The 17,897-nt window shown below is 37.2% G+C and overlaps 1 protein-coding gene across 1 annotated transcript in view; it reads right to left on the bottom strand.

Moving 5' to 3' along the window:
• The window catches only part of LOC140243625 (uncharacterized), a 117,352-nt gene that overhangs the window by 10,688 nt on the left and 88,767 nt on the right, over positions 1-17,897 (bottom strand). The window contains 14 exon segments of the mRNA XM_072323289.1: positions 129-328; positions 1,034-1,244; positions 2,489-2,622; positions 2,971-3,091; positions 4,003-4,147; positions 8,329-8,622; positions 9,506-9,770; positions 10,855-11,013; positions 11,553-11,706; positions 13,760-13,990; positions 14,215-14,574; positions 14,986-15,327; positions 16,125-16,337; positions 16,889-17,050. Of these exon segments, the coding sequence (XP_072179390.1) occupies positions 129-328; positions 1,034-1,244; positions 2,489-2,622; positions 2,971-3,091; positions 4,003-4,147; positions 8,329-8,622; positions 9,506-9,770; positions 10,855-11,013; positions 11,553-11,706; positions 13,760-13,990; positions 14,215-14,574; positions 14,986-15,327; positions 16,125-16,337; positions 16,889-17,050 (2,991 nt within the window).

Raw genomic sequence — 17,897 nt, 5'->3', positions numbered from 1 at the left:
GCGCAAGAGATATTGTGTCCTTTTCTAATACAAATGTAATCCCAAAGTAATTCAGACATATGCACAAGGTCACCAATAGAAATAACAGAAATGTAAGAAATTACAAAACAAAAGTAATGGTTTTCTACCTGTGTCTCCCATCATATCTGCTCCTAACCAGATCCTGCCTTCAGAGGGGGCGTGTCCACTTGGCATGTTAACATTGCCTGATAGAGGCTCCTCTCTGTCCACTGACAGAGTCCAGGAACTGGTCGGTGTGAACGTCCACGTAACATGGATGTGATGCCACCTATTGTCGCAGAGCGAAGTTCCAACGTTGTGTGTTACGCTGGGAAGAAGAATATAAAAGGCAATAAGGCTTGTGATTCTTGGATTAGATGAATAATTGGTGACTAGGATCACTACCATAATTCTTACGTTTTATCCCTCAAGGTTCATCACTCACTGCACAGAATATGACATTTGAAATTTATCTTTTTTTTTCTGAAGGGCTTTAGATGAACAAATAAGAAACCAATTTGCATACAACACATGGGCAACTTGGAGGCAAACGTTGGCACGCGGCAACAAAAAATAAAGAAGAATATATTGACAAATTCCGCTGGGAGATGGTTATAAAGTTTTCCAGAAATGTATTCATATTTACCACCATGTTATGGTCAAATAATGTTAATTCTTTGTTGTTCGGCCATGACAAACTGTATAGATATCAATAACATCAAATGCTAATATCCGTGCGCTTTCTGACATAATAATACTCTGAAAAAGGGCCTAAATACGTCGGAATAGCAGAACATTCATTCTTAGATGGCAAACAATATCTTGCTTTAGTGAAAGGGCCGTTCAAAAGTTGATGTGGTCTAAAACCTAAGGTTCATTTCATAATATGAACATGCAAGCTATCATGTATCAATCCAAGATTTACATTATCAAGGCCTCGAAACATTAACGATGGCGGAGATTATATCGCTGCCGCTGTAATGTATATTATTGCTTTGAATAACAAACAAACAAACAAACAAACTCAATTTACCTTCCACTTGTTAATGTCAAATTGCAGAGATTATACACAGAGTATTCCTCATCCTGGAAGTTGTAACTGAAGAGGGTGAAGTCCTGAGTTGTTCTGAGGCTTCTTAACCAGGTTGACAATGTTAGTCTGCTCAGGTCGTCAGGTTTGTTGACAGTCAGATTGACTATCTTGGATTGGCCAGTAAACACCAGATCGAAACCAACTGGAAGAGCTGGAAAAACAAAAGAAACGACCTTACATGTAGTCCAAATCAAAAACATTTCACGATGCAACGTAGACTCAGTTCATTAAAAGAAAAAGTTTATCTTATTGATGATGTTTAACGTCACGACTTAAAATTGGAAACATGCGCTTCCCGAGGAAACTGTCTCATTCTTTGTCAAAATAGATTACTCTACTTGCCATATTAGGCTTTCCAGGTCTCAACATTCTGTATCAAATTATGTATTTAAACAAAATATAATGTACATAAATACACACACACACACATATTATATGTGTTCTTATATACATACATGACCTGCAACATTATATAGCCTACAAAAGTATATGACATCGCAGCACAAAACCAGTAAAATGTCGCCTGCACTGATTTCGTGCGATGACTGAAAAAAAAAGGTTAAATGGGTTAGCTTAGCCAATCTTGAGCCTTTCATATTTTCTGAAAGAGCACGTTTTCTTCTACATGACGCTGAACTTTGGGTTAGAAGAACGAACAGGAAATGGTGTTGTTATCAGTAGTTTTTCGAAACTTTTTCGTTTTGTTTGGAGAATAGTGTGATCAGGTGTGCTTATAGAGTAACTTTTTTTTTATTTCTTAAAACTCTGTACATACTCGTAACATTTAACTCTAATAACTTTAGAAAGGATGATGCTACTGCTTTCAAAAGTTGGCATTAATCACAGAATGTGTTAATAAAGCATGCTCAATATCAGCTTGATGTGATAGTCCCTTTATTGTTTTTACTCTGGTGGTTTACATCCTGTTTTTTTCCCATTCTTCGCTAAGCTACCACGGCTTTGTAGGCGCTTGAATAGTCGACCCTGTACTTCAGAGCCTCTTTACTCAGTTCACATATTTCCAGAGTGTGTGCTTTATTTGCAATATTTAGGTAGGTTAGAAGATCAATTTGAACTGAGTTATACATTATTTCAAAGATTACAATCTTCTCTTTTGGAATCTGTTCTTAACTAGAAATCCATGTCTGGCGACTTATTGTTGGCTTTTTGAAACAGGGTCAAATGTATGATTATGTTCATTGTAAATACAACCTTATAATTACTGATGATTATTTAGTGATATTCACTAGAAATCTAACTACCGGTGTGCATAAATTGTTTAAAAAAATAAATAAATAAACTGTACTGTTACGTTCCTGTGAGCCTTCTGAATCCATTACACAAAGTATAAAAATATGTCTTTTCTGTACAAAATCAGGGCAAATGCATCCTTACCATTTTCACACTGTTGGCCAGTGTAGCCGGGAGCACACTGGCATACAAACTGCAGGAATCCTTCCATACAGGTGCCTCCATTCAGACAGGGGTCACTTTCACACTCCATGCTCTCCTCAGCACAGGTGATCCCTCTAGAAAGCATGCATCAAGGACAAAAAGTTGTGATAGCTTTCATCCAGCCTCTAAGCTACTTTCTGAATCACATACAGTCTATAGTATGGCTGCGGTGTTTAATTGTGGGCTTATTCTGATCATGCTCATCTTGAGGGTCCGGCACCGTTGTAGTTGGTAAAAGCCGCTGTACTTCTTAAACTCTCAGCTTGCGGATGATAAACCACGCCTGTTCTTGTTTGGTGGGCACGATATCACTATTGATTCACCTAATCTTGCATTGTGCTAAGCTTCGAGAAATGTTGAATAGATTATATCATTTTGAAATAACAACAACAACAGCAATAAACAAAAACCCTTATTTGTACCTGAAGCCATCAGCACAATGGCAAAGGAAGCCAGCGACCATGTCTTCACATGTACCTAGATTCTCACATGGACTAGAAGCACACTCGTCGATATTTGTCTCGCATTGCTCTCCAGTATAACCTGATGATGATAAGTAACACATAAACTGACTGATAAACTGCCGTCAACAATGTTAATAAGCACCGATCAATCAATGTCTTTAATTATAGCAGCCACGATAAAAAAAAAAAAAAATTGTCATGGGTATATACTAGAGCTGTATTCCAACCAACGATCTCCTTATCACCAGGCAGGCATTGTATCAACTAGAAAACCGAGCTTCCGCCTGAACAGCCAGTGCTGGTTCTAATCCTAAAAGCATAACATACGCGATACTCTGGTATTCAGGTCTGATTTCAAATCAGTTTAAATTAGAGCTTTAAAAACATGAGGATTGTTCGTATCTAAGTTGAATTGGATCTGTGCGTTCGATCAAACAAGATCAATTAAAAATCCGAATCAAAATTAATCGTACATTGCTGCTTCAGTTGCAACCTCTATAGAAAAGATAAAAGGAGGACTCCTTGGCCAAGTCCTGCAATACAAAGATATTTTTATATAATGCAATGTAATATGATGTAATGTAATGTAATATGATATAGTTACATTTAAAATGTACAATGTATAATGAAGAAATATATATATATATATATATATATATATATATATATATATATATATATGATTAGTGTATTGTATATTAGATAAACCAATTACGGCAATACAGGAATAATCAATGAAGAATGGGAATGGGAATATTAGCTTTTTTTTTTAAAGTAACAATGTCAGACACAAACCATTTCGTATCTTTTTCTTACCATACCTCAGGAGCATGATGTTACATTACTGAGGATGGTTTCCAGAAAAACAGAAGAGTGACCATGCTGAACGTGTCATCAAATAAGCAATGTCAGGACACCCGAGGTAACAGAGAAAATGTTTCAAGAGCTATACAGATGTAAAACCCATCAAGTTCAGGCCATTATACTCACCCTCTGAGCATTGGCACGTGAATCTATCCACATCGTCAAGGCATGTAGCATCATGCTGACATGGCTGGGAGAAACATTCATCCACATTCTGCTGACAGAATGAGCCACTGAACCCCGGCACACACTGACATGTGTACCCATTAACCTGCAAATTCATGAATACAATGTATTAGAAAAAAATAATCGAAATTATGTGCTTTGCTAGCCTTGAATGATTTCAATAATGTAATATAATAACTTTAATAAAATAACATATAATATAATATACCATAATGTGAATAGCATAACGTTAAAAATGTAATATAATATGATAATTATGATATGATTTAATAATATAATATAATACAATATAATATAATACGATATGATACAATATAATAATAAGATTTGATAGCTTATTAATCAATGCCTGGACAAGGCATGGGTAACGATTTGGATGCTAGGTCTGTTCTGCTCTGTATGTTGACAGTCAAAGAACGAAAGAACGTGTCATTCAAACTTAGACAAACACATCCTTTTTTTGGGGGGGGGGGGGGAGGGAGGGAGGAATTCGCTTTGCGACGAACAATTTTCTCATGCCGACAATGAAAGTGTAAGAGTATCAACCCTATTTTAACTGGGCTATTTGAGATCAAGTTTTTACTGGGGGGAGGGGTCATTTTCACCCCCCCCCCCCTTCAGATCTCGGCCGCCGATCGCGCGATCGCCGCAAAATTTTGCCTGCACATAGAGCCGGATGTCAACTACAAGATTATATGATCATACAATAGAAAAATTTGATTTTATATTTTTTAATAGATAATGCAAATTTACGTATGAAATCGTATTTTCACCTGTGACTCCATCAAAAAGATTGAAAAATTGCTAAATTTTTATGTCAGAGTTCCTCAAGACACATCAAACAATTCTCTTGTAAAAAAATAGCGCAATCAAAATCAGCTTCATTTGTTTTGTATTGTTTTGTTAATTTCTTATGTATTTTATTGTTTTTTCCGACCTTTTTTCTATCTTTTTTTATGTCAAAATTTGTTGCAGGCACTTTTTCAAACTTATCTACATTAGAATTGATTAATTTCAATGGTTAAAAGTTGAAATAATCTAATTCATATCAATTAATATCAATCCTGGGGGAGGGGGTGATTCTGCCATGAACAAACTTAAAACAAAATTCATCAATATACTGACTCACTATACTCACTTCTGGTTCTAGAGAAAATCTTTAACGATTCCTTATGGGGTGGGTTGACCCCCCCCCCCCCCCGGGCCCCAAGGTGGGGCATGGTGATGCCATTTGATGTAATTTATTCTATCCCCCTATTGATGCTATACCTGCCTAGTTTGATTAAAATTCAAACATGTTGTTCTGCAGAAAAAGATATATATTTACAATTTAGGCCTCAGTTAAGGCACCCCTGGGACCCCGAGGTGGGGCATGGTGGCCATTTGATTGGAATGTGATTCTATCCACCTAACGATGTTATTTGCCAAGTTTCGTTAAAATTCATCATGGCATTTTCAAGAAAAAAAATATGAAAATGTACAATTTAGGCCCCGTTGGGACCCTTCCCCACATCCATCGCCTGGGTACAAAGGGGGGGGGGGGGGGGCACCACTGATCCGTCATGAACAAACTTGAAACTACCGTCATCGATGTACTAACACTCGTAATATTAACTGAGCTCTATCACTTCTGGTTCTAGAGAAGATTTTTTTAAAGATTTTTTTTTTTTAATTTGGGGGCTTTGGGCTCCTCTGGGGACCCCCAGTTGGCGTATGGTGCACATTTAAAGAAATTGAGATCCTATTCCCCTAGGAATGCTACCTGCCAAGGTTGGTGAAAATCGGTAATGGGGTTCTCAAGAAGAAGATGAAAATGTAAAAGAAAAAAAAATACAAAAAAAAAAATTAAAAATAGTTTCTTTCTAAAGCCTTTTAAGTTGACTGAAATTCGTACTGCTTTTCAATCACAGGAAAGGGTATTCCAAAGAAAAGGGCCGTTGTAGATTGATATAGAAGATTGTATTTTGGACATTCGGTTTAATGGGGTTTGGATAATTTGTGCATTTCTACTGTTATAATTAGGAATTAAACAATTAAGAGAGAAAATATTATGGTCACTTACTTCAGGAAAAGAACATTGTGTTGAATAATAAACATAGAAAGTACACTTTCAAAGGGATTTCTGGTCGTATTTTGATCTCAGGAAATAAAGGTTTGGTTGGGCTAAATGTGAAGAGTTAATTTTGTAGCAAGTACAATGTTGGCGTAATCTATGATTCCAATCAATAATTCTCTTTGCAGTAAAGCGAAAATGATACTGCAATGTCTTATATAAGATGAAAAAAAAATCATTAGAAAAAAATTATATATATGTGCCCCTGCATCGCAAAACAAACAAAAAGGTCGCCAGACATGGATTTTTAGTTAAGACTTGATTCTGAAAGAGCAGACTCTAACCTTTAGCATGATGTATAACTCAATTCAAATGGACTCTCCTAACCTATCTAAATATTTGAAAGAAAGGACACACTCTGGAAAGTGTGAACTGAGAAAACAGACTCTGAAGTACAGGGTGTATTGAAGCGCTCAATCTTTACCAAGCTATGCCAGCTGTGGGATGAATTGAACAAAAAACAGGATGTTGACCACTGGAGCAACAACAATGAAGGGATTATGAAATTATACTGAAATTAAGCATGCTTCATAAGCGCATTCTGTCCATGATTAATACCAACTTATAATGCAGTAGCATCATTCTCTCCAAAATTATTGGAGTTGAAAGTGAAGTATATGGACAGGGTTTATGAGAAATGGGAAGGGGGTGCAGATGAGAAACAAGTAACCACACTATTTCACCAAATAGTGTTCGGGAAAAACTGCTGTAAACTCAAGTTCCTGTTTGTTTTATGATCCCGAACTTTAATATAATACAGCAAAAAGACTTGCTCTTTCAGAAAATATTAAAAACACAAGATTGGTTAGGTTGACCCATTTCACCTATTTTCAGTCCTCTCAAAAAATCACTGTCTGCGACATTTTGTTCGTTTTGTGGTGCACGGTCAGATATACTAGTTGTTTCAAAAATCATTTTCCAATTTTGATCATTAATAATTCAAAAACTATTTATCCGGATTTATCCGATAAAACTGTTATTGAAATGAGTAATAGCTGAATAGTGTACAATTTGGTTGAAGATGATTTGGATGTGAAAGCATAAATAAGTTTCAATACATCTAGGTTTGATTTTGAAGTAGGGTTTCAGATTTTGGTCAAATTTTAACCCTCTCTACAAAAATGAACTTTGCACAGGAACCAATGATGTGTACGTGTGAGTGTTTGCTGGCAATGGCCCAGAACAATGGGCATACCTGAACCACCCGTTGACTAGGCGTTAGTCTCGCGCTCCCAGGCACATGAATGCTCAATAATTCATGTTGATTGCCCTGGGCATTGCTAGTCTGAATTCATGCACGGTAAAGGGTTAAAATGCATGCACATGGAAAAAGTAAGCACAATGTCATGTTTCCATTTGCTTGTTCCATGTCGCTTTTTCGATAAAAAAAGATCATTTTTGGAAAAAGGTTCAGCAACATTTTTCATCGGGGCGATTTGCTTCACAGTAGATTTATTAAAGGCGCCATATACACAAGTGTATACTCTAATTGATTTTCTTTGCTTCCTGTCACCATGTGTACGACAGAATAGAAGGTATTCATTGTAATTTTGTTTTTCAGAAGTAGGGAGAGCACTGCCGCAAGTCAACGACAGTATCGGCAGGCGTTTGACTTACACAGATACTGCCAGAGGCTGAATAAAGACTAGTTGTGAAGGTGAAATTTCTCATGAATAAATAACGAAGCATTCAAACCCTTGCCATTGTTCAGGACCATTGTCAGGGTGTTAACCACACACTCCCATACACACCCATTGACCCCTGTGCAAAGTGAAAGGTTTGTACGGAGGGTTGAAAATAGAGAACAATCTGGAATCTAACTGTGAAAGTAATCGAGGATTTCATGAAACTGATTTATGTTTTCATATTTAAACCACCTCCAACAAAATTGTACACTATTCAGCTATCACTCATATCAATGACAGTGATATCTGATATATATCAAAAGTGGAAAATATTTTTTGAAACACTAACTATATATATATATCTATATATATATAATATATAATATATATATATATATATATATATATATATATATATATATATATATATATATATATATAATATTATAGAAATTGTAGTTTTAAAAGAGCGTTAGTGCTTTAAAATTCGGTAATTACATAATTTACATACATCATACATTAACAGACCTGATCCACACATGTTCCTCCGTTCTGACACTGGAGACCCCCACAGTCGTTAATATCTACTTCACACACTTCTCCCTGAAAACCGGTGAGACAAGTGCAAGCGATTCTACCATCCGGCGTCTCCCTACACCTCCCACCATTCAGGCAAGGGTTGGAGGAGCATGCAGGTGTTTCTACCAGCTGGCAGAAGGGACCAAAGAACCCGGTCTCACAGATACAGTGGTAGCCGTTGATATCATCTTCACATGTGCCGTTGTTTTGACAACTGTGGTGTATACAGTCATCTGTATTTATCTGTATCAGAGAAAATTTCATTTCTTTCAAACAAAATTACGTCAGCATACGGCTTAATTACCTTTTACGTCAGATATAGAAACATGTAACCGTTTACTAACAAACACTGAGATACAATTGTATTTGTTTCTTCTCATTTGCTAACACACTAATGGAAATTAATTCAAATCAATCAATCAATTAATCAATCAATCAATCTTTCTATTAATCTATCGATCTATCATTCATTCAATCAATCAACCAATAATTCAATCATTCATTGAATGCAATACATAAGAACACTGCGAATTGAAATAAAGCCATCAACAAAGATTATGTATACAGTGTTCATCATTCAGCTACACTTTCTTTCGAAGTAAAATTTTCGCCTTTAATCATTATGTGTTGCAGCTAAGTGAAGGCTGAAATTACTACAGACTTTCAATTTATACAATTCCCATGCACTGTGAAATCTATAGTGATTATGACGTTTGAGCAGCTCGAGTTTTTAAAACCCTTTTGCAATTTTATTTTACGTGTAGTAAATTGATAATATCCATGTTGGATGCCAAAATAAGTTTTTGTTTGTTTGTTTGTTTGTTGTTTTTCTTCTGCACAGAGGACGGTTTGAAATACCATAGATAAGATAGTACCTTGTTTCAATGAATTACGCCCCATTTACATGGTACAAGTAACATTAAAAGTATTTCATCTGTTGAAATATATGGCCAAGAAATAAATTATACCTTACTTTTGGCTTGGGTCACCCATAACTGACGTTTTCCTTATGAATTACATTTAATCTTTATTTGATATTCTGTTTTCATAATTTGACGAGTCATCAACAGTCACCCAAACTTTCATGTTATTCATGGTAGTCTCCTTTATACCCCCATTTTCTCACCTCACAGTTTACCCCCTCAAAGCCAGGAGCACATTGACACAGGTAGGAGCCCGGTCGGTCCACACAGGTCCCGTTGGTGCGACATGGCCCAGACATACACTCATTCACATCCACCTCGCAGTGGATGCCAGCAAAACCCTCACTACAGTGGCAGAGGTAGCCATCCACCATGTCTTCACAGTTGCCTTGGTAACAAGGGAAGCTGCTGCACTCATCAACATCAATTTCACATCTGTTCCCAGTATAGCCCGATAAGCAAGTACAGCTGAATGTAAGCAGGTGAAAGGAAATTGTAAGATATGGCTCCCAATGTCCGGATTAGGCCTTTCTCATTTTTTTTTTTGTTTTATTCAGGATGCAAAGGCAAGATAAACAAAGTAAATGTGCATGAAACTATGATAGGATCAGGAATGAACGTTGACTGTCTTTCTGTTGCACAGTTTTCCATCCAAAATTTTCCAAGAGTTCATGCACAGTTGTTTGCCGTACCAAAACAAACACAAAAATATGTAACACACTTAAATGACTATAGACTCTTGTAATTCATTGACTCACTCAACAAATACACATCGACAAAATAGTGGTAGCAAATACATGTATCAAATTAATTAATCACGATACTAATACTGCACTTCACTTTATGCTATAACGCTCAACGACAACTATGTTCAATGACGTCTTCATAATGAATGCGGAATGTTTTACAAGGGGGGCGTGAATCTCATTCTTACTGTTTTCCTTTTCCTTACTTAAATAGTTGGTTCTAATGTTCTCTAGTCTGTTTTCTTCCTATTTGTTCCTACATTTGGACAGATACAATCCATCTAGTCTTGATGAATTGAATATCAAACGTCACTTTCCTGCAACCTTCAAAGCATTTGTAAGCACCCTAAAGGCATTCCTAGTAACTGTCAGGTAACTTTCTTATTATACTCAATTACCCAGTATAACTCACCTTGCATCTTGATAACCCGCTTGTATTGTAATTCCGGAAGCATTTAACTCATTTCAAAATACATAACCTAACTATAATTGAGTTAGGTTATGTATTTTGAGATGAGTGAAATGTATCCGGGTTTTATGTAAACTTGACTTTAAGAAATTCTGAAACAATGATATCCTTTTTTTATGTTTGAAGCAATGTATTTTGTGAAATCCACGAATATATAAAAATGCTACTAGGGAGAACAATAAAGGAGACTCAATAGCCTGAATCCTTTCCTGTCCAAAGATTATTTGTTTTTAAACTATACTGTTGCACCATGATTGTTTTATTCTGCAGTATGACAATGATTGAGTCAGAATTCAAATAACAAGTAATCATGTTTATAGGGCAGCACTGAACTCACCTAGCCCCAGCAAGATTGCTGGTACATATACCATTATTTGAACAAGGCTCGTCAACACAGAAGTCTTTAACTGCGTCACAGAAGGTGCCTGAGTAACCTTGGTGACACTCGCAGACAAAGGAGTCCACGCCATCCACACACGTTCCGTTGACACAGGGGCTGGAAGGGGTGAAGTGACAGGATCGTTATTGTGACAGGAAATGTTGCTCATTTTAGTGAATGTTACTTCGTATTTTATCGCATTCGCCAAAAACAAAATGAATGCGATCGCGTAATGCACATAAGATGCTGCCGAGGAATTAACTCCTTTTAAATCTGTGTGTCATGAAATTGTTGCGGGTCGCTTTTGGTTAAACTTAATCCTTATTTTCTCCCAACACAATGACTTTTGCATGACTTTCTTTTTGTACTGTGTCCAATGAATGATGGATTAGGACATGCTAATGTAATTTTTTTCACGGTAGGAACCTGTCACCTTATACAATTACGAGTTAGCAACCACTGAAATAGCTGTTTACCTGTTTGTTTGTTTGTTTGTTTGTTTGTTTGTTTGTTCGTTGTTTTTTTTTTATTCTACAGTGACTGAGAATATAAATATGGAGAATATAAGTCCTGTCGTCTCGATTCTGGACTTAAGTACCTCGAGAATTTGTCAAGCTTTCAAGAGAGAAAATCACGTAAAAGACATTCCTTCTTACCTAGACAAACATTCATTGATATTCTCGTCACACAGTAATCCTGCAAACGCAGGTGCACATTCACAAGAGAAGTCCCCAACCATGTCCAGGCATGTTGACCCGTAGAGGCACGGCTCACTGGCACACTCATTGATGTCTATTTCACAGCTGGGACCTGTACATACAGGGATACCATAATGAGAAAGAAATTGCTGTCCATTGTCAGCAACTCCGTTGGTAGTCCATTATATTTTTGAAGTACTTTGAACGATTTAAAGTGACTAGCACATTGCAGAAGCAGCTGATTGGATATAAAATAAAGTCCTGTCGGGCTAAATTTTTCTTTTTAAGTATTTGATGACATTTAACAGTTCTTGTATAGATTTCGTCTTTGAGATTTTGTATTATAACTGTATTTTTATGTTACGTACAGTTCAGTCACCTAGTGCAACACGATTACGATAAAACTAAAATATTTTGCCGAATTGAAATGTATACAACTAAAGTGAAAATGATAAGATGATAAATGATTTCATAATCACCATACTAACCTAATTTGGAAATGGACAGTATTTCCACTTTAGTATTCCGTTTTGCCGATATCGTTAAAGAATGACCTTACACTAAAGCTTTTCGAAGAACAGACAATAAGCTAATGAGTAATGCATGGCCGGCGGAACGGGGCCTCGGGGCCCCACACTTTTTTTGTGTGTGCACCATACAAAGGATTATGCATAAGGTGTCATCACTTTGCCCCCCCCCCCCCACACACACACTTTTCTAACCCGGTAGTACGTAACTGGCACTAAAAAGAAATAGATAGAGGTCTTGAAGTATGATCGCGGTATTGCTTTTGTTTGTTCGTGTGTTTTTTGTTTGTTTTTTGTTTTTTTGCTTGTCAGTGGAAGAAACCGGGGAGTGAAAAGGAAGAGATGCATGAGGACTTTTTTTAGTATTATTTTTTGCTTGTTAGCTCATCAAACTCGGAAGTAGGTTCCCTACTTTTAGAATTCCTGTACAACATAATAGGCCTATATATTTGCGACCATACATCACAAAACTGCCACAAGTCGCCAGATCCTAAGGGAGCAAACTCTAATATATGTGTAATTTTGTATAACTCAATAAAAATACCTTCTTTAAAGCAATCTAGATGATGGAAAGAAGATATACACTTTTGAAATGAAAAGTGCTTACCACTGAGAAAAGAGGCTTTTGATTTAAGAGTCTTATCAAGTGCCTAATCTCACCAAGAAGTGGCCTGGGCAATACAACGGGACAAAAAAGTAAAACTTCTCAGCTAAAACCAAAAGAGTACGGATAACCAACATTTCTTCTATTATCATAAGCTCATTTTCTGCATGGGTAATACTAATTTTCAAAGCATGAGTATCAATCTTTCAAAACTTATAAGAGTTGATAGTCCAAGTGTAGATCTAGAGGTTTGAAAGAAAAGAAAAGGGTTCAATAAAGACATACCTAATCAAAAGATTCAACAACAACAAGAAAACGCTTTGTAGATATGTAATTACAAGACAATTTCCCACTTGTTTTATGATATAGATCATAGACTTATGCTCTTTTGGATAAAGAACTATAAAAAAGTTGACTAGGTTGATTCATTTGTGACTCCTCCTGTAAGTTCAGGTCGTACAATTTTTTGTAGGTTTTGTGAAGCACCGTGACATAATATTCTCAAATCATCAAACATAGAATGTAGGAATGAGGCATTCGGAGACAAATTTCCAATTCTCAAGGCTTGTTTATTCCTTTTTAATATTCGTGGCTTTTAATAAATTGATATATACATATCTATATATCTATATGTATATATATATATATATATATATATATATATATATATATATATATATATATATATATATATATATATACATACATAAACATATATAAATATATGTATATATATATTACCAAAAAAAATTAATGGACCGAGGAATTGATGTAACAGGTTTTATTATATTAGTAGTTTCAATAGGTTGGAATCGGGTGAAAACATGGTGGTTACCAACAATAGTTTTCACAGATATTCGAAGTGGTGAGGTTGTTTAGAACCAGTTTCTATGGTGATGAATGGCTGTGGCATCATGTTCTGGTTCTCTATACCAATCAGCATTACATCTCAGGTACGCCTCAATGTAAATATTATTTTTTGTAGTACCAGTTTTAAATAATTGAGCTATGGTATTACTTCCTCCTGCTCTTACCTTGGTAACCACTTCTACACTGACAAGAATACCCGTCAATCTCAGAGACACAAGTGCCCCCATTCAAACACCTTTCCTCTCCCTCACAGAAGTTGAAAACCTCAGAACAGTCCACACCCTGATATCCTGGAGGACAGATGCACTGGAATCCTTCAATCACTGACAGGCAAGTAGCACCAGCGCTGCATGGCTGGGTGGCACAGAAATCCTTATTTTCGTTACAAGTCGACCCTGGTGTAGCAGAGAAACAATAGGTCAGATGTCAAGTTATGCTGCCACAGAAATGTCTGATTAATGACAGGCAACACGCTGCAAAAGAGTACTAAAAGGTAGCATTTTGAATCTGTAATTCCGTTTAAAGTGGAACGAATGTAATCAACTAAATATAAGTTAGCAATCCAAAACCATTGAGCAATTGCATATCGGTGTGCTAATAATCATTCTGTATCGCTCACCTGCAAAACCGTCCGAGCATGTGCAAGTGAAGTTGTCAAATCCATTCACACAGCCCGCTCCGTTTGAACAGGGGCCAGTGGCACAGTCATCCTGACTGACCTCACAGTTACGACCTGTGAACCCAGACTGGCACTTACAGCTGAAGTCCAGCCCTGGATCCTCTCCAAGTGAGCAAACCCCACCGTTCTGGCACGGCTCATCATCGCAAGCATTCTTCTCTCGTTCGCACTGCTCCCCGGCATAGCCCGGGGGACACAGACACTCGTAGGTGTAACCGAGGTCAAAACATGTTCCGTTGTTGAAACAGGAGTGGCCAATACACAGGTCCATGTCTATTTCACACTGTTGACCGGTGTACCCTACATGTAAAAAGAAATGATGTGTAAATATTGCGTGAATATTCAAGACTTAATATTCCGCAGAAGAAAAAACTATAGACTATAGGATTTCGCAATTAATTTCAAACTCTCCCCAATCAATTTAACAATTCGAGCAAACACTTTTGACCGATATGCGATCGCGACAAAACAACAGACAGCTACAGCTCATCTGTAGCCAAAGGCTAAGATGCGCCAAAGTTGAATATGCAGAAGAACAACTTTTAGCGTTCCTCAATTTTCTTTTTCTATTGTACATGTTATCGCATACGTGTTTCAATATTCACCTTCTTGGAGGAGCTGAACACTTCGCACAATATCTACAGCCATCGATTCATTCCACCAAATTTCAGAGATTTTACTGGAGGCATACAATCAGAAATTGCTCCTTACCATGAGAGCAAGTGCAGATAAAAAGATCCACCCCATCGAGGCAGCTCCCTCCATTCCTGCATGGCTGACTCTGACACTCGTTGATATTCCGCGAGCAGTTCACACCGGAAAAGCCTGACGCACAGTCACATTCGTATCCGGGAACCTCGCCTGACATCTCTCGACAGGTGCCACCATTATGGCAGGGGCTTGCAAGGCACAGCTGGGTGTGGAGATGGCAGCGGCTGCCATAATAACCTTCCAAGCACTGGCATTCGATATCGGTTGCAGAAGCGACACACCTTCCATTGTTCAAACAATAATCGTTGTCACAACTGTCAATACTGCTTTCGCAGTTAGTTCCTGCAAAGGAGATTATAAAAGTGGTGAAAATGAATGTTGCCATGGCAGAGCGCCAAAGTACGCCGGATTTACAGACCATACTTATTCGTTTGAAGGGATTTATGCTTAAAATAAATCTACAAGAAAACAGGAATCAAATTCTGGAATGCCCCTCCGCTTGAATTGACAATTATGCAGAATGTAAAACAAAAATGAAAAACAAAAAACAAATAACCAACAGAAAAACGCTTGCAAACAAACAGAATTAATCACCACATAGATGAAAATGTCACTTCAGAAATGTGGTGTTGATTTAACACGATAAAAATTGGAATTTCTTGTCTGGCAAACCAATCGTTAGCCACGTATTATGTATATTGATAGACCCTATACTGGAAATGAGATGATAGGAACTGTACACATTTATTATGGAAAAACATTATATACAACTTCTGTATCAATTAAGTCCGCAGCGATGCAAAATGAATTGTTTCTTACAAAACCTTTACAAGGTGGTGCTAGAGTGCTATCGACCATGGTTCGATTCAGCGGCACGGGAAATCTAATCACTTTACCTTTACCAATGGTAAAGAAGTGTATAACAAATGTAATCGCCAGCAGATCAAGGTGGAATTAGTTTACTAATTTACATACTATAACTTTATTTCTTTTTCTTTGGGTGGTGGAGGCGGGCGGGCTCTTGTCTTCCTTAAAGTGCATGATACACAGAATTTATTCTGGAAATCCTCTACACAAAACTTTTTTTTTTCAACAAGTGAATAGGGTCTACTATAATAAAAATAGCAATAGTTCCTTACCGCAAAGGCCGACAGGACAGGTGCAGGAGTAGCCGTTGACCTGATCGATACAGGTACCCCCTCGCTGGCACGGCTGTAGCAACGCACACTCGTCTATATCCACTTCACATGCCACGCCCTCAAAGCCAGGTGCACAGTTACATCGGAAGCTGTCCACAAGGTCAACACAGGTGGCGCCATTTTGGCATGGCTCAGAAGTGCATTCATTTGCGTCTGAATACGGGAGAGTGATATAAACCATAATAACTGTAAGATGGTCTAACTCTTTTCAAACAAATTATTTCTTTTTTTAGTAACAGTTAATCTTTATCCAAAAAAAAAGAAGAAGAGAAAATCCAGATAGAAGGGCAAAAATACAGGCACTTGTGTGTTTAGTGTACGAAGAAAAAACTGCCAGGTAATACGTTATACCAGTCATGTACACACTTAAGTCACAAGATCCCTAAAGAAATCATTAGAATTTAAGCTATGGAGGCCCTACAGCATTTTCTATAAATAGCCATTGCTTCTTTTCAGGAGGGATCCACTAACATTGTGTCTTTCACTTTCATCAATTCTCGGAAGGAATATACTGACCTTGTGTGATGAACTTCTTGACGTAATTTTTATTCATTAAAAGAATATTAAAGAAAAACACACACTGTGATTTCTTGACACGACTCAATTTCGTCACCATTTTGTGTACGTAAATCGAAATGATTAAATTTAATTTTTGACACCGAGATGGTTCTCAATCATCTCCTCTGTTCGTAGCTGACACAAACCTATGCAATCTTGAACACCCTGCGCCCCACTGTTTGGTGTATTCAGGTGACCTGGACATAGGTCACATGTAAGCTGCTGACGCCGACTTTGGAATGACCTCATGGGGCAGTACTCACAGGGAGCAAATCCCGTTGAAGAGAAGGAACCCGGCTGACACCATTCTGGGAGAAAGATACACGGAGAGAGGTATTATATTCGTATGAGCTAAGGAGTGCAACAGACGCCTTTTATAAACTTGTAATTCATAGTGTTTATGACTTGCAAGGCAAAGGTGCCAGAAGAGCCCCACCACTCCCACCAAAAAGTTTCCAATACGAAATAAATACTGTTATTGAGCTTATTAATGAATTACCGTGTCCCTTTGTTTTTGTTTTTGTTTGTTCTTTTTTTTTGGGGAAGGAGGGTTTTGGTGGGGAGGGGGTGGGGGTCGTGTGAATAGAATTACGCTCTCTAAATTCCTACCTAGTTTCTTATGTACTTTGAAGTGAACTGATTAATTCTGACATGTTAACTATTTTCCACCGTACAAATTGTAAATAGACATGTCATATTTGGAAGGCAATAAAAAATTACTTAGTTTAAGGGGAGGCACTTTTAAGTCCAAAAGGCATGTTTCCCTTCAAATTTAAACAAGTTAAGAATTTCAAGCTTGCTAAAAGTGCAACTTTTTTCTGAGTTAAGTGTCCCCCTTCTTCCTTGATTTATTTTTCTTTTTGCATGAGGACATACACACTTTGTCATTGAGACGGCTGTATCCACCCTGAAAGTGTGTTTTTCTCTTACTTTTCTCTATAATACGTCCATTATTTACGTTGTATGTTCTTCTCGGAGTAATCTTAGAATACATGTAGAAAATCAGTCCATGCAATCAACAGAAAATCTAGGACATTTTTTTGTTGAATTCTATTAACATTAACGTTAAGTTATACAGTGATGGCACAAGAAATATCATTCAAATCGCAATTGACACAATCATGGGAGGTTTTGAAACTCCCAAGTTTCATAATT

Source organism: Diadema setosum, chromosome 20, assembly GCF_964275005.1.
Source record: "Diadema setosum chromosome 20, eeDiaSeto1, whole genome shotgun sequence".
NCBI lineage: Eukaryota > Metazoa > Echinodermata > Echinoidea > Diadematoida > Diadematidae > Diadema > Diadema setosum.
Note: the sequence above shows the minus strand (reverse complement) of the source record. Positions and strands in the feature narration are given on the sequence as shown.